The sequence below is a fragment of the Medicago sativa genome, chromosome 5, assembly GCF_051527215.1.
Source record: "Medicago sativa cultivar Bolivia chromosome 5, Bolivia_mono, whole genome shotgun sequence".
In the NCBI taxonomy this organism is placed as follows: Eukaryota; Viridiplantae; Streptophyta; class Magnoliopsida; order Fabales; family Fabaceae; genus Medicago; species Medicago sativa.
Window position 1 is genome coordinate 4,011,357 of NC_140753.1, and position 24,270 is coordinate 4,035,626.

The 24,270-nt window shown below is 33.1% G+C and overlaps 4 protein-coding genes across 4 annotated transcripts; 3 read left to right on the forward strand and 1 right to left on the reverse strand.

Moving 5' to 3' along the window:
- Nucleotides 1–660: 660 nt before the first annotated feature.
- HAP2 (hapless 2) lies at nt 661–9,983 on the forward strand. The gene is made up of 17 exons (XM_085712549.1): nt 661–1,170; nt 1,977–2,065; nt 2,159–2,198; nt 2,871–2,928; nt 3,002–3,062; nt 3,574–3,652; nt 4,178–4,312; nt 4,593–4,787; nt 5,303–5,383; nt 5,463–5,563; nt 6,221–6,338; nt 7,094–7,126; nt 7,243–7,336; nt 7,434–7,522; nt 8,458–8,573; nt 9,027–9,127; nt 9,217–9,983. Exons 1-17 carry the CDS (start codon nt 835–837, stop codon nt 9,702–9,704), a joined length of 2,214 nt encoding a protein of 737 aa, XP_085568675.1. The 5' UTR covers nt 661–834; the 3' UTR covers nt 9,705–9,983.
- Nucleotides 9,905–12,996, reverse strand: CYP87A2 (cytochrome P450, family 87, subfamily A, polypeptide 2). Its single transcript, XM_085712550.1, has 9 exons — nt 12,706–12,996; nt 12,137–12,458; nt 11,876–12,025; nt 11,426–11,677; nt 11,234–11,323; nt 11,065–11,143; nt 10,813–10,919; nt 10,496–10,623; nt 9,905–10,383 (listed from the first exon to the last, which is right to left on the reverse strand). Exons 1-9 carry the CDS (start codon nt 12,900–12,902, stop codon nt 10,257–10,259), a joined length of 1,452 nt encoding a protein of 483 aa, XP_085568676.1. The 5' UTR covers nt 12,903–12,996; the 3' UTR covers nt 9,905–10,256.
- A 1,973-nt stretch (nt 12,997–14,969) lies between these two features.
- Nucleotides 14,970–16,829, forward strand: LOC146919279 (uncharacterized). The gene is made up of 3 exons (XM_085712577.1): nt 14,970–15,064; nt 15,961–16,395; nt 16,483–16,829. Exons 2-3 carry the CDS (start codon nt 15,982–15,984, stop codon nt 16,735–16,737), a joined length of 669 nt encoding a protein of 222 aa, XP_085568703.1. The 5' UTR covers nt 14,970–15,064; nt 15,961–15,981; the 3' UTR covers nt 16,738–16,829.
- Nucleotides 16,830–17,771: 942 nt separating this feature from the next.
- On the forward strand, nt 17,772–22,109 carry LOC146919280 (replication protein A 70 kDa DNA-binding subunit B-like). The gene is made up of 11 exons (XM_085712576.1): nt 17,772–17,989; nt 19,449–19,713; nt 19,817–19,913; nt 20,010–20,137; nt 20,230–20,314; nt 20,470–20,599; nt 20,697–20,851; nt 20,930–21,050; nt 21,133–21,309; nt 21,424–21,495; nt 21,582–22,109. The coding sequence occupies exons 1-11, from the start codon at nt 17,840–17,842 to the stop codon at nt 21,768–21,770; spliced, it is 1,569 nt and encodes a 522-aa protein (XP_085568702.1). The 5' UTR covers nt 17,772–17,839; the 3' UTR covers nt 21,771–22,109.
- The last annotated feature ends 2,161 nt before the right edge of the window (nt 22,110–24,270 follow it).

The window sequence follows — 24,270 nt, forward strand, 5'->3', positions numbered from 1 at the left end:
TGATTCCTTTTTTAAGAGGAAGGTCGATGATATCGAAAGAGATGAAGAAGTTATAATTTCTTCATCCGAACCTGAACCCAATAATTGAAGAAAACGAGCACCGTCCTTCAAGCTTAATAGAGTAAACTCGGATGACTTTGAGAATTCTTTAGGACGTGATCCTGGAAAGTGTATTCTAATTTGGCAATATCCACCAAATCAAACGAATGCAATACGAAGAACGCGTATCTAAAATGGGGTCCTTATCAAATACATTTAGAAAATTATCCCTTGTTCGACAGCGATGTTTGAGGTAGGAACAATATTACATCAAAACTTTGAGTTTAGTTTGATGCGGTCATCCCAAAAAAATTTGTCTGGCTCCGCCACTGGATAGATGATGATTTATTTCACTTTTAACCACTTAGAAATTGTTCCACTTAGAAATTTGGAGATAAGTAAAGTATGAAAAAAAATTGTTTAATCTAAAAATTGAAATCAAGTTCTAAATAATCCATTTTCTAAAAATCATTTGGTTTCTTTTTCTTTTTTAAATCACAAACGCTATAAAGTTTTTTTTTTAAAATGAATCATATAATAATTTATCTAACATGATAAATTTAATTTTTTTATAATTAATTAAATTCAACGGCTCACAATCCGACAAGTCCCTCTCAAATCATAACCCATTTTCCTCAATTCCGTTCCAGCAACAACACTACCGCTACTTTCCCACAGCCTAACTAGCGCACCGTTCCACACAAAAAACCGCCAAACCGCTTCCGTTCCGTTTTGCATGCACAGTTTCTGTTTAAAAAAAAAATATTGGATACTTGAAAACTGTAACCGCCAAAAATGAAACCACATTCCCCCCGTATCATCCTAATCATCTTCTTCATAGTTTCTTCTTTTCTTACTCTTCATGTAACCGGAGTTCAAATCATTTCTAAATCAAAACTCGAGAAATGCGAGAAGAATTCCAACTCCGACGACAATCTCAACTGCACTACCAAAATCGTTCTCAGCATGGCTGTTCCCAGTGGCTCCAGTGGAGGAGAGGCTTCCATTGTTGCAGAATTGGTGGAAGTTGAAGAAAATTCAACCACCAAAATGCAGACATTGCGTGTTCCACCTGTCATTACGGTTAACAAAACCGCTGCTTATGCGGTTTATGAGTTAACATACATTCGAGTATGATTTCATGCTCCTCTCTTGTTCAATTTCACTTTCCTTTTTAACTACTAGTCTATGTTTGTTTTCACAAGAATTGATTTTGAGTGAATTGATTTGTAAAATTGATTCAGACTAAAAGTGAGTGAGTTGCAGGTAAAGTGATTTTTGTTAGGATACATTCATGTAAAAGTAAGTAGAATTATAAATTTGTATGTTAGAATCAATTCTAGAATCAAAAGCTACAAAGAGTAGCTTGAACTAGAATTGCTTTTAGTCCCCAAAATTGATTTTTTTTTTTTTAAAATGCCAAACGTAATTTTATAGAGTTAGAGTTGTGTCTGGCACTTGAAAAGAAATTATAAAGCATATAATTGTTAAACCATTATGTTTTAGTGGATGGTACAATACAAGGTAAGTGATTTGAAATATATGGTTAAGGATGTGTTTGGTTCTATGATGAAAAAATTGATTTTGAATGTATTGATTCTGGCTAAAAGTGAGTTGAAGGTAACGTTTGTTTGTATACATTCGTGTGAAAGTAAACTGAACATTAAATTTGAATTTAAAAATCAATTATAGAATTAAAAGCTTCAAATTCTAGGTTTAAGTTAGAATTGATTTTGAAGGCAAAAGTTTATTCTACTAGAGAGTAATCATACATGTCAAAATCAATTTTACTCCTATAGAATCAATTTTGGCTCCTCTAAAATAGAAACCAAACATACACTAAGTTATGGTTTTGGATGATTCTATATACAAAGCAAATGGATTTTTGTTTTTCTAGTTTGATTTTTTAGATAAAAGTTTTTGTGGCTTCTTTGTAGGATGTTCCTTATAAGCCTGAAGAGTTTTATGTTCAGACACGAAAATGTGAGCCAGATGCTGGTGCAAATGTTGTGAAGACATGCGAGAGGTGAGCTGTGTTCTGTTACAGTTTTCTTATCAACTAGAGTCTGAGAAAATAGTTTAGTTTCTGGTAATTGTGTTTCTGGTACTTGTGTTGCAGACTACGAGATGAAGATGGTCATATCATCGAGAATACTCAGGTGTCCTTTTCTTCTATTTTGGGTTGCTTTATAAGTTTGTAGTTTCGATGAAAAAAACAGCATGTAGTTTGGTATCATTTACAATTTTGTATAATATTGGCTAAGGTTAAGAGTGATCATGGGACATTTTCACCTAAACTTTTAAAAATATTATTTTTATATAGTTCAATCTTACTCCAAAGTCCAAATCACAACTGAGTTCCAAACAATATCATTTTATTTTCATTTAAAACACTATATTCAGGTCATTGTGAGAGAACACCTACATTTTATTCATTAATTGATTGATAGTAGTAGCTGACAGACTTACTTGAATCTTTACTTTGCAAGTATTTAGATTTACATTAGTAATTTTAATAATTTGAATAAACCTTTATTGCCCTCCTTGCCTTCGTTTGGTATGCGCCTATACATGTTTCATTTCATTGTACTTCGCCTTTGTTGATAAAAAAATATACTGTTGTTATCTGAATCATGATATTTTAAAATATTGCCCTTGAGTAAGATTGTGAGTCGATCTTAGTTGTCATTTAGAATTTCTATGCTAGTTGCTATGATGTTAATTTTAAAAGAATTTTCTCAATTTTGTGCTTGATTTTGTATATTCTTTGTCATTTCACCTTCTGCTTCTGACTATTGTTTAAAATCTCTCTGTTTCCATCTTTAATTTAGCCAACATGTTGTCCATGTGGACCCCAGCGCCGGATGCCTTCATCATGTGGAAACTTCTGTAAGTGCTTTGTTGTCAATGTTCTAAAGTTCTTACATGGATCTAATAATTCTGGGTGCCATTATTTAACCAGTTGACAAATTGACAAAAGGAAAGGCCAACACAGCACATTGTGTGCGCTTTCCGGGTGATTGGTAAGCTTCCATCCTTTTTATTTCAATCGAGATTGATTTGGGTAATCCCGGTTGATATATGGCCTTGCATGAATTTGTTTGGAATTGGTATTGTTTGTGTGTTAGATTTGTGGATTTTTAAAGGAACATATGGAAATGTTTATATTGAATCATTCATATGTGCAGATCAATATCTAAACCTTGTTTACTAAATTGTCAAGATATTTGTTTTAGACATTTCTATTTTCTCTAAATGAATAATTTAATAGTATCTTACTTTTCTGTTAGTTCCAGATTTTAGAAGATAAGAAATTGCGTTGATTGCAATAATAAAATAACTTTGACTGGAGTTAGTTCTAATTTTAGGGATCAATACTTTCCCTGAAGAAGCTTTGACTCTTTGTAATTGTGTAGTATTGCCTTGTTTTATACTGTATTCACCTCTAAAATTGGTAAAGATGAAAGTGACTTCCTTGTTTGACACCAGTTAGAACTCATATTCCCTATTCTCTCTATCTCTAAATCATTTCAGGTTCCATGTTTTTGGCATTGGGCGGCGAACGTTGGGATTTAGTGTTCGAATACAGATCAAGAGTGGAACAAAAGTTTCGGTATGTAATTATTGCTGTCCTTATGAAAAAGTATTAGATTTAAACGTGCCACTTGTCATAAGAAGACATATATTACACACCCATTTTCAAATGGTACAGCAATACACCATATGCTATTATCGCTGTTAAATTGTCTGCGGTACAAAGTCATATGATCATATCCATTTTTAATTGGTGGAGTGCAAGTGCAACCTTGCCATGTACTCTATTTTGCCTCTTGATACTCATGCATTTTTATCACTTCGGATCAACAGAACTAGTTTTAATATTTGTTTTCTTCTAAATTTGAATGAACATAATCCTGAGTATTTAGTCTTTGTTTTTCTCTTTTCTCCATAGATTTGAATGGATGATAGGCTAATATTAGCATGTTGGTGTTCATTTATTGTGATTTTTTTATTAAAAAAAAGCAGTTTAGTCCTTGAAAATATCATGCACTTACAATTTAATCCTTGAAAAAGCACATATTTCTTTTCCATTTCTTGAATATAACAGAATTTTGTTCATCCATGATTCTGCTGCCAGGAAGTAGTTGTGGGTCCTGAAAACAGAACAGTGACATCTGATGACAAATTTTTAAGGGTTAATCTTATCGGAGATTTTGTTGGTTATACAAATATACCAAGTTTTGAGGATTTCTATCTTGTTGTTCCAAGGCAGGTATGCTTCCTTTACTTATTTACGATAACTGAGCTCTATTGACTATTTAACTTTAGTTAAATTATAGTTATGTTTTATTGTTTTGCAAGTTCGAAGCTTCATATGTTCTCAGCAGTGTTCTCTAATCCCTAGTTTAGTCACTTTACTTACTTTAATGGCCTCTTTATGATTTTTTGATACAGATTACTCTCATTAGCAATGAACAAATTTTACATACCTTGGCATTATTCACAACTTTTACAAGCTTAAACGAAATATTTACAGATTTTTCTTTTGGCAGGGTGACCCTGGTCAACCACATGACTTGGGGAGAAACATTTCTATGTGGATGCTGCTCGAGAGGGTCAGATTTACCTTAGATGGTATTGAATGTAATAAAATTGGTGTCAGTTATGAAGCTTTCAATGGACAACCAAACTTTTGTGCTTCACCCTTTTGGAGTTGTTTGCATAATCAATTGTGGAATTTTCATGAGGTTTGCTCTGGAACAATATATTTTAGTTTACTTCTGTTTTGGTTTCATTTTATTCCTTTTTGCAACTGTATGTATTTCATATGTGGCAGAATATTTATTTGTATAGTTGCCTTTCCTTCCTATGTAGGGACCACTTGTCCCAAAATCTTCGTTTGTTACTAGGATCATCGGATGATTGCTAATAACTCTACATTAGTTTGACTAGAAGTGGTAAACAATAGCTTTTGCATTGGGTTGAAAATTTTACGCTAAGTTTTACATCAAACTTGTAAAAACAATCGAACCTAAGTTATCCCACTTCAAACTCAATTGCAACTAATTTGTCATACAAAATCACTTTTATCGTATGTTCACCCAAACACACACTACGTCTCTAACACCTGGAAATTAGGCTTTTGTGCTTTTGCGCAGAGATATCAATGACTTTTAAGAGATGTATATTTACCACCAATAAACATAAAGTTGCTTTGTTTCATATCTTATTGCTTATTTTTGATTTTTTTTTTCATTAACAGGCGGACCTGAATCGAATAAGTAGGAATCAGGTGCCACTCTATGGTTTGGAAGGAAGATTTGAAAGGATAAACCAGCATCCAGTTATGTCACAATAATTGTATGTTTTATTTGATATGGTTACTTCTATTAGAAATGGTTTTTTATTTGATTTGTCTGCAGAATGCTGGGAGTTTCTCTTTCTCCATTGGAATTACAGAGGTTCTTAATACAAATATTGTGATAGAATTAAGTGCCAATGATGTAGACTATGTTTATCAAAGGTACTATTGTTTCCTTGGTACGAGTATTATTTCAAAACAATGACATTTTTTTTTATATGTCATGTGTATGGATCTGTCATGGACATCATCGTTAGATTCATTACTACTGCTACTACACAGGCTTTGTTTGGTAAGACATAGTATTGAGCTTATTAGCTTATAACTTTGACTAAATCATACCCGTTTAGTAACCGCCACTTTGTCACGAGCTTATAGCTTATTTTTACTAGCTTATTGCCTTTTTTGATAAGCTAATTCAAGTAGCTTATAGCTTATCACCATTTATCTCAATTTTACCCTTGTAATCCTAATTGAAAAAAATTAAATAGATCATTACTCTAAGATATGATGTTAACATGAACTGCTTTTTTTGGAGGGGGGTGATTTTCTTTCACTATATTTTTAGTAAGAAGTCTGGATTGCAAATAATAAAGTATACATACTGAAATTCCTGACCTCAAATATAAATACAAATCTTGGAAATACGATGGTGTTTACAAAGAAAATATCTGAAAATACCATGGTGAAATGTTTCTGTAATGCAGTTTTGTTTTTTAATGACCTAGGAATGAATTTTGATTTGGTATGATGTCCACCAGAGTTATTGTCTCTATAGAAAGTTTTGAATATTAGTTTGACAGGTTTCCTTTTCTCTAGGAGCCCGGGAAAGATCATAAGTGTAAGTGTCCCTACATTTGAAGCCCTTACTCAATTTGGAGTTGCTACAATCACAACTAAGAATACTGGTGAGGTGGAAGCATCATATAGTTTGACGGTATTCTGATTCTCAACTTTTCCTTCATAGTTCTTACATTCTTTGTAAAGTTCTATAGTGTGCTTCATGGCATCTATTTTTGTTATACAGTTCTACTTTTACTTGGATAATGCAATGTTGATTGTCAGATACACATTAAGTAATTTTTATTGTTGTGGCCAAGAAATTTCAGGGTTAAAAATGTCATTTGTGTTCTGTTCCTATTCTTTGCTTATAAGATCTGATAGGAAATTGGGTTTTTTAAAAATTAATAACTGGATGATCTGTGATCAAAGTTCATATAAGGGATTTGTTAAAATTATAACGAAGGAACATTTAGTACTATTTGTGGTGGGCATAACACGTGAAAAGTGATACTTACATATACTGTGTAACTCAGTAAGTCCTAAAGTTGAGTAGTAAACAGGGGAATTGGGAAGTACAATCAATAAATTTAGGAAATAAGAGAATATGATAAATTGCTAATAGTGACACTGATTATCCTAAAGAGTTACATGAATCAACTACGCTAACAGAAGTGTTTAATTGTCAAGGTAACTTACAGTTTAACAGTTTGCATATTCCTTGCTCACCAAATAAGACTGAAAATAAGTTGTTTGGTCAAATTATCTCTATTCAGTTAGTTGAATTGACTGCATAGCATGGCAAGGAAAATAACAAATACATGCTCCAAAGAGATACTTATGTTTAATTAAGGTCACTACACACAATATTTAATTAGAATTTTTTTTATGTTTGCTTATGTTGTGTTGCAGTTTGATTGCTCCAAAGAGATCACGTTGATGGAGGTACTGTGCTGAACCATTTGTTCAACTTCAGCATATTGTTTTTTTTACCATTCCCAGTTGTATAGTTTCATTGGTCTTCAAGTTTAGGTATTTAATTTTTATTGAACATTGTTCAGGAGCAATTTTTGATCATGAAGCCAAATGAGATTACAACCCGATCATTCAAAATCTATCCAAGCACCGACCAAGCTTCCAAATATTCCTGTGCAGGTAAAGTTGAAAAGCTTAATACATTGTTATGTATGTCGTGTATACAGAAAATGTTGATGTTTATATTATGCGTATTTTTTTGGTGTTTTTAATGAAGCCATATTGAAGGACTCTGATTATGGTGAAGTTGATAGAGCTGAGTGTCAATTTACTACCACTGGAACTGTTCTTGACAATGGAACACAGGTTTGTTCCTTCCTGCGTACAAGTCTAGAAATTTTTAAGTCTTTATTCTCTTATGAAACGAAAACAGTAGTATTGTTTAATTTGATCAATGTTGACTCACCTAGTGGGAACAGGCTTTGGTTATTGTATTTTCGTATTCAAAGCAGTATACTTTTGTTATGATGTTTCTTAAAATCATTGATGGTTCAAAACTTCAAATTATGAGAAAAAAGTGTTTCCCTCTCTAAAATAAGGATGGGACTTGGTGTATGTGTATGGGTGAATTCAACAATTTGTGTTGGATACGAGTAAATTTGTGTTGGTCATCCAACAATTTGTATTGAAATTTGTGTTTAAATTAATTAGTTGCTATTTAGTTGAATATGAGTTCCTATTTCAACTACCACGTGAGTGAATTTGTGTTGGATGACCAAATAGCAACGAATTAATCTAAAGAGGAGTGATACAAAGCGTGGTCTTTGCGTAAAAATTGCTGAAGATTAGGAAAAAACACTGAAGAGAATGAACAATGGCACAACAGTTGAACCAGATAATGTAACTGTGGAGGCATTAAATGGTCTAATAGAGGAAAAGGCCTAAGATAGCTCCTAAAATTGTTTAACAAGAATGTGATCTCTAAGAGAGTGAATGAGAAGTACCTTAATCCCTACATATATGAACAAGGGGGTATACCAAACTGTGATAATTATCTCTTGAGGTATACTATCGTGTTTTAATTGAGTGGATATTACACAACAGTTCCTTAGTATCTCTTTACTAATGATAGCACAGTAGTTCCTTCTTGTGCTGTATTTCTATAATTTTTTCGTAAGATACTCTTCTGATATTTAGTTAAAAAAATATGCTAGTTATAGATGATGTAGTGAAGTAAGTTACGGCAACTTCAATAAAAAATCATATCATTATGTGGATCATCAAACCATTGATTATTGCAGGGGATGCCTTTTCAACCCCCAGAGACCGGTATAAATGGTTTCTTTGATTCTATTGAAAGCATGTGGAATAAACTATGGACAGGCTTTATAGAATTTATTACCGGAAAAAATTGCAGGTAACATTTTCTGCTATTATACAATGTGAATTCTAGAATGTACGTAGCAGTATGGGTTTCTCACATTTTATATCATTTAACATGCATGAATTTCTGTGGACATGTTGAATGCTGTATGTTTTTCATGGATGTTATCTTTGGAGTACTTTGTCATTAATTTGAGCATAAAGGGAAAATAGGGAGGAGTATTTTGTGCAAATGTAATTATTTCAACAGTCTAGTCTGTAACTGAATGATACAAACAGTTGGTCTACTTATGATTTAAATATTTTTATTAAGTAACACCAAGCATAAATCACTCATACTATTATACATAGAAGTAGGGTATTGGTAGTTCAATAACCATACATATTCATTTACTTGATCATAACCTTTGTCTAGTGTTGATTCATTTGTCTGGACAAATTATCTGATCAAATCCTTCCCCGTCCCTTGGTTTGGGTGGGTGTACAGACAGAAATGCTCTGGTTTTTTTGACTTCAAGTGCCACATACAATATGTATGCTTGAGTTGGATAATGATGTTTGGTCTGTTTTTGGCAATTTTTCCGACAGGTATGGATTCTATTTTATGTATATTAATATACTTGAATTCGTAAATTAAGCAGAACACATTGACATAAATATTGTTCTTTGAATTGTAGTACTTGTGTTATTATGGCTTTTGCACCAGAAAGGTCTATTTGATCCTCTTTATGACTGGTGGGAGGATATTTGTGGTGCTGATGAGCAGCAGTTCATCATGGATAGACATAGGGTCAAAATTAACCAGGCACACCACCATATTCATGACAACAAACATCGTAAACAAGAGGTCAGGCACCTGAATCATCGTGCTCCAAATAGGCGAAAGACCAGTTATGAGCACAATCACAAGGACAAACATTCTGAAGGGAATTCTGATTATTTTAATCATTTACACCGTGTTCAGAAAGAAACGCACAAGCATAGACATAAAAAACATGTGGATATTTTGCAAAATATTGATGATAACAATCCTGCACATCACAAACACAGAAAGGAACAGGACCCTTCTACAGGACTGATCAAAGAGCTGAGGCATGATAATATAAGGCATGCAAATTATGAAAAACACAAACAAGTTTTGGTATATGATCCTGGGGCTGAGTAGAGCAAGTTGTAATTCCAAGCAGTCAGTTATCTCTTAGAAAGTACAATGTTTTAGAGCAACTTTGTATCTACTTCATAGAATCATAGGTATATCTTTTTATTTGTTATTTTGTTTCCACTAGTCTTCATTCTCCATTTCTTGCCCTTTTTAATGGAGTGTGGAGGGCAAGAACTGAGGAATGGAAGTTATTGAACGGTGGATTTAGAATGTAACATTGTTGTCACGTGAAATATATTTGTATAGTAAATATATAATATTAAACATTTACACTCTTACAAAGTGAAACTTCCCTTCCCTAGTAAGGCAGACTCTGATACATGTTTTCTTATACCACCCTCACTTCCCCCTTGGCCCATTTCCCTTTAGTAGTATTATACCTTAAATCTAGTGGAAGCACAGTTTTTAAATGACTTTAAAGTAAGAGTCTGTTACGGTTACTTTTGAGGCTTACGTAACAAAAATGCTGCATTATGTTTCTTGAAAAATGTCGAATGATTGAGAAGATGTCAAGTCTAAATTGCTACCATGAGTCTTCCTTGCAGGTTTTGTGTTCTAATATGTAGTTGTACATTCTGATTCGTGCTTCTTTTGATCTTTCTCTGTGATCTGGACATGAAAGCCATTTGGAAATTGTAAACCAGGAGTTCGAACAATATTCCCTCCTTTGATGGGTCGCCACCTGAAATATTCAAACGTTAAAGAGACTACGCATTCTGAATTAAATTCAGGCGTTAAAGAAGGTACATTGTTTCAGTTTAAAGTCACTTTCCATGCATTACATTGCTTATTACCTATACTTTGTTACCAAGCAATGAAGAAAAACTGCCATCTGAACCTTGGCAAATTCTGTCCCAACACAAAATCTCATGCCTCCACCAAAAGCCAGGAAATGTTTGGTAGCACCACTCGGTTCCATTCCCTGTAGACCATTTCTTTTTGGATCACAAAATTGTAAAAGAAGGGACATGATAGACTAGAATCTAAGTTACTTGAATGATTATCTATAGTACTTGCTAAAGAAGCTAATTGCATTACTTTTTGAGATTCTTTGAAGCAACTAGCTTTGAAAAGATGGAAAGAAAATGAGGAAAAAAAATGCTAAACGCACCTCCCATCTGGATGGGTTGAAGACAAGAGGATCCTGATATTTCGCAGGGTTCAAATGTACAGCTGGGGGACACACCATGATTGCCCATCCTGCTGGTATGGTATATCCTGCACGTGTTCATTATTGTAGACAAAATGAGGTAACATTGTCAAATATAGTGTGCTTTTCCACTATTACTTAAACATCAAGTTACCAATGCACTTGAACATTGAAACTTGAAAATGTTGTATTATTAAATTAGCAATCACATACCCTTAAAATTAATTTCCCTTAGTGCCTTCCGGAAGATTCCTGGAACTATATTTGCAAGTCTCGCAGTTTCGGTTATGAGCTGTGCAAATCATCATTCATTGAATTTCAAATAAGATAAATTAACACACAATATGTCCCACATTAAAAATGAAGAAATTTTTTAACTAACCTGAAATGTAAATGTCATTGATTTATATTCTTGCCATGTGACTCCAGAGTTAGGATTCTCACGTCGTTCAAGGATGGCTTCATGTTCTTCCTAAAAGACAAGGTACCGAGGAAGTCAAAATTGACATCCTAAAGCCATAAAAAAATAGTTCAAAAGATTCTAAGGCCATATAATAATATATTTGTAACGTACTTGTAATTGCTTGAACACCAAGGGATTGTCAGAGAGTAATTTGATGGCATAAGTAAGGGCCTGAGAAGTGGTTTCGAAGCTTGCAAAGAGAAGCACAAACATGAGGTCCAGAGCTATTGCTTCTGTTAAGAGTGTTCCCTCTTTTCTAAGTTCTTCAATAACATAGTCAAAGAAATCCTTCTGTTGTTTCCTAGGCATTTCCCTTCTTTCCTGCAGCATGCTCTTAAGCATCTTCATTGCTTTTTTTCTACCCTGAGAAGCCAAAACAAGTTAATTTTGCTGTTTTCTCAATCAAAATAAAAATACTACACTTTGTCTGATACTTTCTCTGTCTCAAATTAAGTGTCGTTTAAAGTTATCCACACTTCTTGAGAAAACCAACCAGTGTACTAATTTTTATAATTAAACGAGTTTCGTTTACTAAATTACCCTTATTAATAAAATGCTTACCTGCAAACATTTGTTATAAGCTGTTCCTGGAATGTTGAGAGGGAATGAGATGAGTCCTTGTATAAATGCAACAAAGTTCTCCCTTAAATTCTCGGAGGACTCGGTTGGATCATAACTGATGAGTTTTTTTGCAGTCAAATCAAATATCATCTGAATGATTATATATAGGAAAGAAAGGTTTAGACTTTAGACAAGGAATGGAAGAAGGTTAAAATAGTAGAGGAATGAAAGAATAGTTAGTGTAAAGTGTAATTATTTTACCGTTTCTGTTGCTTCCTTCAGCTCGACACTGTCCTGACACGACGCCTGTTGTAATGTTCTGCAGGCTGCTTGTTCAACCTCTGAGATCATCTTTTTAAGACTTTCAGGACCAAACAAATTGAGCATCATGTTCTTAAGGTACTTATACATAAAACCATGTAAGGAACCTACATTTTGTTGCCCAAATATCTCTGTGAATGTATCTGGATACCAACTCTGGAATATTTTCCCTTCCTGTTGGAATATGAAGTAGTTAAGATCAGGGTCTGTGGACACTACAACTGGTCTTCCAACCAAGTTTGTCTTGAAGATTGGTCCATATCTGAAAAGAGACAACAAAAAAAACCATATTATTCCTTTTGTTTTTGTCTTAGCCCACCGGTTCCAGGAGAATGAGGCCCTGGTAATCCAAAGTTCGGCCGAAAGGTAAGTAAAGTCTGGCCAAGGATTGCTTCAGCCATAATTTGAACTCAAGTTATCCCGAACAAACTGTGATATTATTAATTACTCTCTAACAAAAAATGAAAGCTTAATTGAATTGATAACTTGTAATATACTTTTATATATACCTTTTCATTCTCTTCTTGATGAATGGAGGAATATCACAAGAAGTGTTGGGAGAAAAAAACTGAAGGCTCTCACCTAAAAGGGGTAATCCCATTGTACCTGGTGGTAGTTTACCATTGCAACTAGGATTTCTCCATCTATAAACCCAACGTGTAATAATGCACATAGTAACCAATGCTCCTAGACACAAAACCCACATTTTTCTTTTTAAAAAAAGAATGAAATGAAACTCTTTAAAAAAGTGCAGTTGTGAAAATAGAGGAAAGACTTAAAGTTGGAAAGGAGGGAGGAATGAGAAGAAAGGAGTATCAGAAAATGATGTTAAATAGGCAGGGAAATTCTAGAACCACTTGAAGAAAATAATATAAATTTCTGATTTCATATAGTTTTTCGTGAAGTTGGTTGTTAAAAGAGCTGTACTAGTAGTTGGAGATAGAATATAATAATTGAAATTATATATCTGTCTATAATAAAACACTCAATATGTTTTGTCAACTGCATACATATATGACATGATGTGTTCAATTGCTAGCCTTGCATGATATGTCTCTTAATTACTTGGGATGCTTCCTCTTCCCCACGTCTTCTTTCTTCAAGGAGACATTATTATTATTTTCATTATCCTTATTATGGTAAAGAGTCCCTATAATACAAAAGTAAGCAGGTGTATATGCCAGTTTTTAAGGAGATTTTTCCTAGATTTGATGAGTGAGTATGTATTTGTCTGACCAAAATAGGCATCTCAAGTAAATCTACTCATGGATATCATTGAATGCTTCAACTCCTAAACTTGTTTGTAATGCTTTGTTCAACTTGAAATCTTACCAATATCTATACTAAATTTTCAACAGGAGGCACATACATACTTTTCCAATTCCTTCATTTTTATGTAGAGAAAGATCTTTTCATAGATCTTTTTTCTCAGCAACCAAAATGGATATATAAATTAAACTCATCCTAACTAAAAAAATTCATGTCTTAATTCTCAACTCAAGATATATCATACGTCATTGGTGATTCATTTTGTTCATCTTTTGTTTATTTTTTTTTTCTTAATGACAAAATTAACAGCAACTAATCCTAATCTAGCTAGGTCAAAAGACTTGAAAAGAAAAAAGCTACATAAGAGTTTAGTTATTGAGCACCACCCTTTCTGGCCATTGAGCCACGGACTTGACCAAATTGCAGCAATTACCATGATTTAGGTAGGTTACTGTTAATTAGTATTGAGTTATGAGTCTTATGACCTATCATTTTTTGCTTATTATTTATCTTAATCTGGATTAGGTGTCACCAGACAGAGTACTGTATAAGTTTTGTACAGACTCTAAGAGGACAAAGTGTACATAATGATATGGTCAAATCCCAAATATCTGGCAAGTGGTTTTGTAATTCCTTTACATACTGTACACAGATATTATATGAGTTAGGAACTTTCAATACCTTCAATGCTAGTAGCCTGTAAAGTTGATCTCACTACTATCATAGTAATATCATGCAGAGATATTGTATTTGAATACCTCGCGACTATTGTTTTTTGAAAGTGGTAGGCTTGAACCGACAGTGGTGTAGTCATTAGTTGCGTTTATTCTGAGGGATGTGTAGCTCATTTGGTTGAGTTAAAAGATTAAAGGAGTTAAAAGTTAAAGATTTAGGTTCGAATCCGACAAAAAAGAAAATCTATTCTATTAATAAAAGTTGCCCCAAGCAATATTTGTCGCCCTAATTTGAGTGTTGCCCTAATAATGATAATTACTAATTTACCCTAACTAAAACTTTAATTATTAAGATGTTTCCCCCAAACCCTAACAAGAAAAATAGCAGAATAAGTTGTTGCTAAACCGTTTCCCTCTGTTTCCGCTACCAAATAAGATGTTTCCCCCAAACCCTAACAAGAAAATGCCGCACAGATAAACATGACAACAAAAAAAAAAACGCAAAAATCTCAAATTGTTGTTTTTGCTCAAAGTTGTTTCCTAATTTATTTCCAAACAACAACAACCTAACTATCTGCTACTATCACAAATAAAAGCGCAGATCAAAAAAAAAGAGTTGCTGACAAAATTCTTTCCAACCCAAAAATCCTTTTTCCTTTTCTTGACTTATGGCTGGAACAAACATGGAAACTCTCATCTCCTATCACTGCCTAACTGGTAATTACCTCACAACACATATTTATCTAATTGTTTTTTGCTGATATTTGTATTATTTTTGTTTCCTTGCACTTTATCATAACCAACATTCCACTTACCTTCATTCACAGGTCCTCTATTAACAAACCCAGTTTCAGAGTACGACAAGGCAATCAACAAGCTACAACTCAAATTCAGAACATACATCGTTGACTATGACGTCGAAACTGTGAGTATCCTTTCCTTTTCGTTCAGCTATCCTTTTCCTTGAATTGTATGACATTCTTTCATTATAACCTGTTGCACTTCTATATTTTTGGTATCTTATTTAATTTTTGGTGTGCACTTATATATAATGATAATTTGTGTGCACTATCCCTGTTGCTTATATAATATACTTTAGGTTTTTAGACTTTTTATTGATTTTGTTTATTATTTTTGTTCTTCCTTACACATTTAATTTTTATGTTCTTGGCTTCTTATACACAAAGCATTGAAAATGATATGTTATTTTGCTTATTATTAAAGTGCCGAATACACACTGTTATTTACTTATTATTTTTTTGTTGGGTTGATTCGGTCTCTTCTTTGATTTCAACCTGTTATTTGGTGTGCACTTCTACATAATGTTTTTTAGTGTGCACTATCCGTGTTGCTTATATAATATTTCTTTCCTTATTTTGGTGTTCTTTGCTTATCATTTTTGCTCATTGTTTTGTCTGCTCTCTTTTCTGTTTTTTGTTTATTATTTTTGTTCTTCCTCCATATACAATTTTGTGTAGGTCTGTTCCTTGCTTAATATTTTTTATGTTTTTTTATTCTTATACTGCACGCATATAAAAACAAAATACATGGATATCATTGATGGATCTTATAATTCTATCATATATATTTATGGTGGTGTCTGAAATGGTAGAATATAACAATTTGTTCCGTTGAAGTCAATATTAAGTTCGTGAATATGGAAATTTATGGTACGATTGTTCACTAAATGAATGGAGACCATTCACTGAGAAGTATAGTTAAATAAGCAGTTGTTTTTGGAAATCAGGATGCTATATATTTGTCTTCCTAACTTAAAACCACCATCTCCCTACTTGCTCATGATTTTGTTGTTTTCACCAGGGTGCTGTATGCTTGCCGAGAATGTTTGGCGGTGATTTTGGAGATCGGATTGGACGTTTTGCAACATTGACTGATCCAAAGGGCAATCAATTTGAGGTCTTGGTCGATGCCTTCAATGGTAACTTTTTTTTAACAAAGGGATGGAAAGCAATTCGCGACTTTTATGGTATTGGTCTAGGTGCGTGGGTTACACTAATTTTTGTTGGTGATGAACGATTTGATATGAAGCTGACCGATAGGTTTCACAAGACAATCAACTATCCCATTTTTGATCCACCCATGAATTTCTTTATTGACAAAAGTAATGTCACATCAACTTTCAACCAAAATCTCCAGCCGAGAACATCTCTTCTCTGTTATCGTCACAATATTAGTGACATGCTTATAAGTTTCGAAAAAAAATTATCTCAATATGATGTGACAAGGGGTGCTTTGGTACGATGCACTTTTCCTATAAAGTTCATTTTGTTGTTAGTTTTTCATTTACTAGATATAAATTCCTTCTATCTTTGGTTTTTGCAGATTCTCATTTACACCGAAAATATTGCTCAAATGCTGGATACTTCTTCTACCAATGTGAATATTGTGGATGATTGCGGTAACATATGGGACTGTGACTTGATTTTTGGTACTCTTCCTTACGAACACTGCAGGATTGGTGGGCAGTGGAAGAGGTTTGTGGAGGCTCGAAGGCTGCGTGAAGGTGTGAAAATCAGATTGGGAGCTCTGAATGCAGGAATAAATGAGTTAATTTATCTCGATGTTGTTTACAATTAGACAATGTTTACATAATTGCTTGAGAACCTTGCAAACAATTTCTTTTATCAGATCCACCATGTTATTTTAATTGCTTCGGAACCTTGCAAGCATTTCCTTCTATCGGATCCTTCTAATTTTTAGATTTAAATTTTTAAGGTCTTTTTCATGTTCCAAACACTATATATTATTTTCTTGCTGCATGGCAAAGTATCTCCTTTTTGGTGTCAAGATATTGTTCATAATGACAAATCCCTACGTGCTTGACTTCAGATGTTATTTTTATGTATGCATTTAATGGACTCACAGTTTGCTGTGTGCTTAATATTTATGAAAGATGGTGATAATACTTAATTTCAAAAAACCGGTACACATTGAAAAATACAGAAAATACATAATTTGTAGCACGAAAAATACAGAAAATACTTAATTTAAAACACTGAAAAAAAAACAGTGCAGAAAATACTATCTGTTATTCTTGGAACCGGTACACATTGTAAACTACAGAAAATACTTAATTTAATATACTGAATTATAAAATTTAACCAATTCCCATGCGTTTTCTTCTCATGTTTTTGTTTTGGATAAAAAAATAAAATACATATTATGCATTCACTGCAATCTTTTCCTACGTTTTCTCCTGATGCAAACTGTTCCTATCTAACATAATCCCATGCTTTTTCTTCTCATGAATTTGTTTTGGAGATTAATATCAAACTAGAAAAAAAAGGCATCCGATGCAATCCTTTCTTGCTTTTTCTTCTGATGCAATCTGTTCCTAACAAACAAGATGTGCTAATGTTCCTAATTTTTTGTCAAGAGATAATAGTAAAATTAGGAAATCATTACTCGACTGTGAAGAGATGCTAACAAAATACAACGTATGTGCAGATTCCTCTCCCACTTAACAAAATTTCCTCTTTTTTATGGAAGCCATCCAACATATATCTCCTACTTATCAGTATTTCCTGTTTTTTTTGACAATCATCACCGTATAGTTTCATATTCCAACAAATCCTACTCGGCAGTTTTTGTCACATAATTATATAATACAACAAAACCTACCGCCCACATATCCCATTCTAAAAAATCATCTTCCTTTCTTGAGAAACACCAAACAACAATGTCTAGCCCATACACCCCACTGTCAGCTATTTCTGGAGGCAAGAAGAACCTGAAGATGTGTGTGCGGGTTGCTCATATCTGGTTAATTCCAGAGAAGAATGTTCCAACTAACATTATTTTCATGAATATGTTGCTGGTTGATGCAAAGGTTTGTCCAATTATGTCTTTCAATGATTTAAATGTTGTCATAATTTCTGCTTTTCCTTACTTAATTTTAATTAAAGGAATATTATGCCTACCTGTCAATATAACATAAACACAATTTATCTTATAGAGTTTGGTAGTCAATGATTCTGGTTAAAGGATTAGAAGTGTTTGAGACTTAATTATGATGATTCTCTGCTCTTTTAGTTAACAATTAAAAAAAAGTGACAGACAAAAAAAAAAAATACATGAGAAGAATGTTAAAAGGCCATGCTTCGGATATTAAAAGCAGGAACCACTTCTACATTGAGAATTAACCTAGGAAACACTTCTATTTCAAGCTTGAAAGATATTAAAAGGCCATCCTTATTTTTTTAGGTTTAATAGAGTATACAATATTTTTTTAGGATCATAGGAAACATTTCTTATATTAACCTAAACAATAAATAAGGTTGTTTTTTAAGAGGAAGCACAACTTATTTGTTCCAATGAAGTTACTCAATAACATATTTTTTAGGTTTAATTAGACTCTATATATTCCTTCATAGTTTTTTAACGATGCAAGGTTCAACTATAAAAGCAGACATTCACTTTTTAATTGTCAAGTATATTACACTTAATTGTCAAGTATATTACAAAACGTGTTTGATTATTTTAGCAATTTTCCTTCCTTCATTTTATTTTTTGTTATGACTGTTTCGGTTCCAACATATTACAAGAAAATTAAGTATGATTTTATTTTTTTTTATGACTGTTTTGGTTCCAACTTTACTTGCGTTCCTATTAAAGGATTTAAAGAAAATTAAGTATGATTTTTATGAAGAAATTTTGCATGCTTAAGTAATAAATGTCGGCGTCATCTAGCAGGTGCACACCTATTATATTGTGCTTCAGTACTACTTTGTGTGCTTTGATATTAATTGCAAAAACTTAGAAATGCCACTATGTTTGCACGCATACTGCCATATGAATTTCAGTCAAGCTATTGAGCATGCCTTAGCCTTTATCAAATGCTCTTATAGGAACGATGCAACTCTTAGAAAGTAGTTGGTATTATTATGTACTAAACCATTGATCTTCTAATCCCTTAAAAAACGTTTTGTTCTTAATTATATTAGTCACTAAGCAAGTTACTAGCTGCATTGTTATGAAACTTTTTAAAGTTAAGATAATACAAGAAATATTTTAGTAAAATCTGTACCATATAGGCCACGAAATTGTATTATATGGCAATAATGTTTCCCTTCTATCATATAGTACTCTACTGTTTTGATTTTTAATTTTTCTTAATAAATGGTATCACTTTACATGGTTAGTTACGGCAATGAAAATGTACAATTTTTGGTACTGTTTGCTTATTTTTTTTTCCTTTCTATTTTACATGGAATTGTCAAGGTGCCTCTATTAAATTAATTTATTAGTTTATTCAACAACCTACTTACTGCTTTTGTTGTCCTCTATAGGGTGGACGTATCCACGCCACGGTCAGAAAGGATTTGGTGCCAAAGTTCAGGTCAATGGTTGAGGAAGGTGGTACATATGAGCTTCACAATGCAATCGTCGGTTTTAATGAAGGGAAATATAAGCTAACTTCGCACAAACACAAACTTAGTATGCTGCACAACTCAAATTTTACCAAAAAAGACTTACCTACTATACCTATCAATGTTTTTGAGTTCATTTCATTCAATGAAATTCTCTCTTCAGCTGTCCAGGACACATCTGTTGGTAAGACTTCGATCATGAATGTGTGATGTGCATTACTTATGATTTTATACACTACTTCAGAAAATACTGACAGTTGTTTTTGATTTTCTATACATTATATCAGATGTTATTGGTCATGTAATTGAAAAGGGTGATCTAAGGGAGACTGAATACGAGGGCAGGAAGAGCAAAGTGATTGATCTCACTTTGCAAGATTTAGAGTGAGCTTTATCTTTTTATTTGTGCCTCTTACATGTAATACAATTTTGATAGACATTGTGTGGATGCATTGACTATTACCTAATTTTTTATTGCAGAAACAATCGTTTGCATTGCTCTCTTTGGGCTGAACATGCTGACAAAATTGTCAGTTTTTTTGTTAACCACGACAACTCTTCGCCTGTTGTATTGATTTTGCAGTTTTGCAAGACACGCAAATATATGGGTATTTCTTGGTTTTTGGTTTCTACTTTTTATTAATATCCACGCATGAAATTGGAAATAATGTTCACTTGATGATCAATTTGTTCAAACTAGGTTCAATGGGAATTGCTAATTCGTTTTTTGGGACTAAGCTCATAATTAATGGCGATTTACCTGATGTTGCTGCTTACATGGAAGGGTAATCATATACGTTTTTATATAGATCAGAAACTAAAAATTTATGATTGTTGTAGAAGTGTTTTGTAAGACTACCTATATTTTAATTACTACAACAACGAAACCTTTTGCTTCATGAGTTTTGTTCTTTAAATGACATTGGTATACTTTTATCAGCATGAAGAATGCATCAGTCCAATTGACTCAAAGTGTTAGCCAAATTTCCGCAAACAGATCTGTATCTCTGTCAGATGACTTGCTAAACACACAGAGAATGACGATCGAAAGTATGATCGAGTCAACTCAGGTAACAGTCTTTTAGTAAATTTTTAGTTATTGATATTGATTACTCATTGATATTTATGTTCACGATTTATATGTAAAAGGCGGTGGAATTTCTACAGGTGTGTCAAGGTTCGGTACTTGCCACTATATGTGAGATCGAAACTGGAGTTGAGTGGTACTTTCGGTCATGCACCGAGTGTGCTTCACTGGTCACTGTTGATAATGGAATGCTCAGTTGTCGTAGGTGCAAAATTTGCAAAGGCGCTGTACCTAGGTATCTCAATCTTATCCGAAAATAATTTTTGATTTTTTTATACATAGTAGTCTATTGATACCGTTAATTATTTGTTAGGTTCAAGCTGCATGTCATTGTGATGGACGATACAGGGTCCACTACCTTTGTCCTTTTTGATCGACAGGTGACACAATTTATTGGGCGTACCGTGGAAGACTTAATCAAAGAACATGATAAGGTAGTGGATAGATACATGTACTACATAGGAGCATTTTTTTTTTCACAGAATTCTCAACTAACATCTTCCAATCTTTCAACAGGGGGAAGGTGCCAGTGAGTATCCTACTGATTTTGATGTGCTCATTGACAAGCAAGTTCTTTTCAAGGTTGAGGTTGGTGAAGGAAATATCCTAAAGAAGTATAGGAATTATGCCGTTAAGAAGGCATCTGATGATGTTGGTGTCATTGAACAATTCATGTCTAAGTATAATTTAGAGGTAGTTCATATGTGATATTACAATCTAATAATTGTTTTGGATTAATGTTTATAAGGAAATCATCCTATAACATTCTATAACTGATTTGTTCTTTTGTTGGTGTATGTGTGATAGAAACCCGACGATGGATCTGGTGAAGAGCCAAGTGTGGATGGTGTTGCTGCAAACAATAATAATGTTCAGATGGTACTTGATTGATCAGTTACTAATGAAATGCATAAAATTTAATCTGTACGACATTTAAACAAATTTTTTTATGCAAATGTCTGCAGGATTTGCAGGAGGTTCAAGACTCATGCAGCAATACCTCTGTGATTGACACACCAACCAGCAAGACAACTCTCAAGAGGTCCTCTGATAGCATTGAATCTGTGGCTGTTGAACATGGTGAAGCTGGTCAGGCATCGGTTACAAAACCGAACAGGTCTGTTCGTGTCAAGATTGAGCCTAAAGACACTTAAGCTGTTTGACTTGCTCGAATGCTGGAACTATCTGCTTTGTTATCTACTTTCTTCAGTTTCCATGAATCAGACTTTGTAGATTCCGTGTTTTTCCTTTCTTTTTTAAAAATTTGGTTTATAATTTTCATCGTATTTTTGTGTTGGCTGTACTTGCTTAGCTCTGCAAACTTTTAGCAGTACACCTAAATAAAGTTTTGGTTTAAACATGAAGTGCTTTAAATCTAATGTGTCCGGCCTGTAAATTTGTTGGCTGCAAACACTCTTTTTTCAATCCACAATTTAGTTTCGGCTTATATGTTAACAACTCTTATTTCATGTGAATAATAACATGTTCCAATGCGGAATTAGTGTGCTGTTTGATTTCGGTTTCTTTGTCACACTCTTATAATGTGAACATGAGTTTGTTTGCATATAGCACACTGCAGAAAAGTTTGCACTGAAATTACAGTTTATAAATTTCAGTTTATACTAGATTACAAAACAGTAGAAACGCTTATAGGAAAATTATGGTAAAATGACAGTTATGGTTTTGTAGAAACATTTGAAAGAAATATAAAAACCTCAAAAACCTATCGAATTAAAGTCAACAAATAATATGATACTTGCATTTTCTACCTCTACTCCATCAATAAGTTTATGGTTATTTTTTTAAGAAGACAATGTCCTACTATATGTAGCCACAGTCTATAGAAAAAATCACATAACTCGAACCTCATTACAAATAGCTCGAGATATGGACAATTGCTTTCGAACAAGACTTAAAGGAGATGACACAAACAGTCACGCCACTTACTGGGAAAGCAATGTCCGTACATGTCATAGTGAGATAATTGAGTATTAACTAACCTCCTGTACATTTCTTGACTAGATCATCTTAAACGAGTTTTACATTATAGTGTCACAAGGTCTATTTGAGAACATATTTCCAGTAAACAAATAAAATATTTTCAGAGGAAAAACTATTTTTAATTCTCAAGTGGTTCATATGGCCTATCCTGGCCTATATTATAAACACTAATATTTGTACATATGAGAGCAGATGAATATGCATTGCGAGCCATAGGTGGTTAGGAACACTTTTTATCAGTTTAAATATATGTGAGTGAAGAAGAAGTTTAAACAAATTAGAACTTTGGTCTTTGCGTTAGTCCATAGAGTATGATCAATTCAAAAAGCTAATGACATAGAGTATGATCATTAGCTTCTCGAGCAACGAAACTGATATTTAGCAGCAATTAATTTTGCAAAGATAATGCTTATAATACACACAAAAATAAGCATATTTTGATAAGGTATAAGGTGTTGAAGATTGTATCAAGAGCTTTCTTTTGCTGCGACACTTTATGATAGGAGGAATGCAAGTGCAACATCATTTCTTAGGCTTCTATGTCACTTTCCTTGAAAAATGCACGTGCAATATCTTAAAAGTTGCTTGGGACAGCACACAATTAGTAGCAGACTTTTTTCTCTTTAGGGAAAACATAGATTACATGACTTGATGATCATCTAATGTAGAAAAATTTGATGCATTGGCTATAAGTGTTTTTTTTTTAAATCCAGCCAAGATATCATCTATCATAGAAGTAGCAAGAATATGCAATTCATATAGGATGGACATTTATCCTATAAAAAAAAGAATATTAAATTCATATGTTTATCTCATATATTGAGCACCTATTCATATGTTTGTATATTTCACGTGTACCCTCATAGCTCCAAGGTCTTGATAATATACTCATGCTATTTCCTTATTCTTTCATCTCTTATGATTTGTTATTATAGAATTATAATAGGAATATAAAACTGAAAACTAAGGAAGTAACATAGCTGATTGGTTTATTTAAAAAAAAAAGTAGATTCTTAAAAAAAAAAAAGGATGTAACAAAAAAAAAAAGAGTAGATAATGATGTTTCAATGTAACTGGATGTAACCACTCAGCTATTGTTTTGAAGGGATGTGGTCGCCCAAAAATCTAGAAACCAACTTTTCTTTAATAAAAAAAAAATTCTCTTTTCATACTATTAAAAGATTTGTAAAATTTTGTTTGTTACTTTGTCCACTTTGTTCCTATTCCTTATATCTGCTCCTATTATTATGCTTCTTATATCTACTCATATTAAAAAATTCTCATTAATAAAAACAGCATCATATGAAACAAGGCACCACTGTGATCCTAATTCGTATATCTGCTCCTATTAATTGTGTTGTTTCAATTCATGTTGACAGATTATAATAGAGCCATTAACCTATCCACTTCACTTACATAGAACAGCAATTCATTTTTATTGTGCTGTTACAATTCACCTTCCCATTCGCTTCATGGAGAATTGCAAGAGGCGCAAAATTGTGCAAATATATGATAATTCAGTAATTGATTCACATCAACCTTCATCTCATACAAGTTTCAACGTCTCTAAAAGAAATCCTTTGTCCGACATCACAAATGGTTAGTCAAGCACAAGCACCGCAACACTATATTAAATAATTGTTTCACCTATTT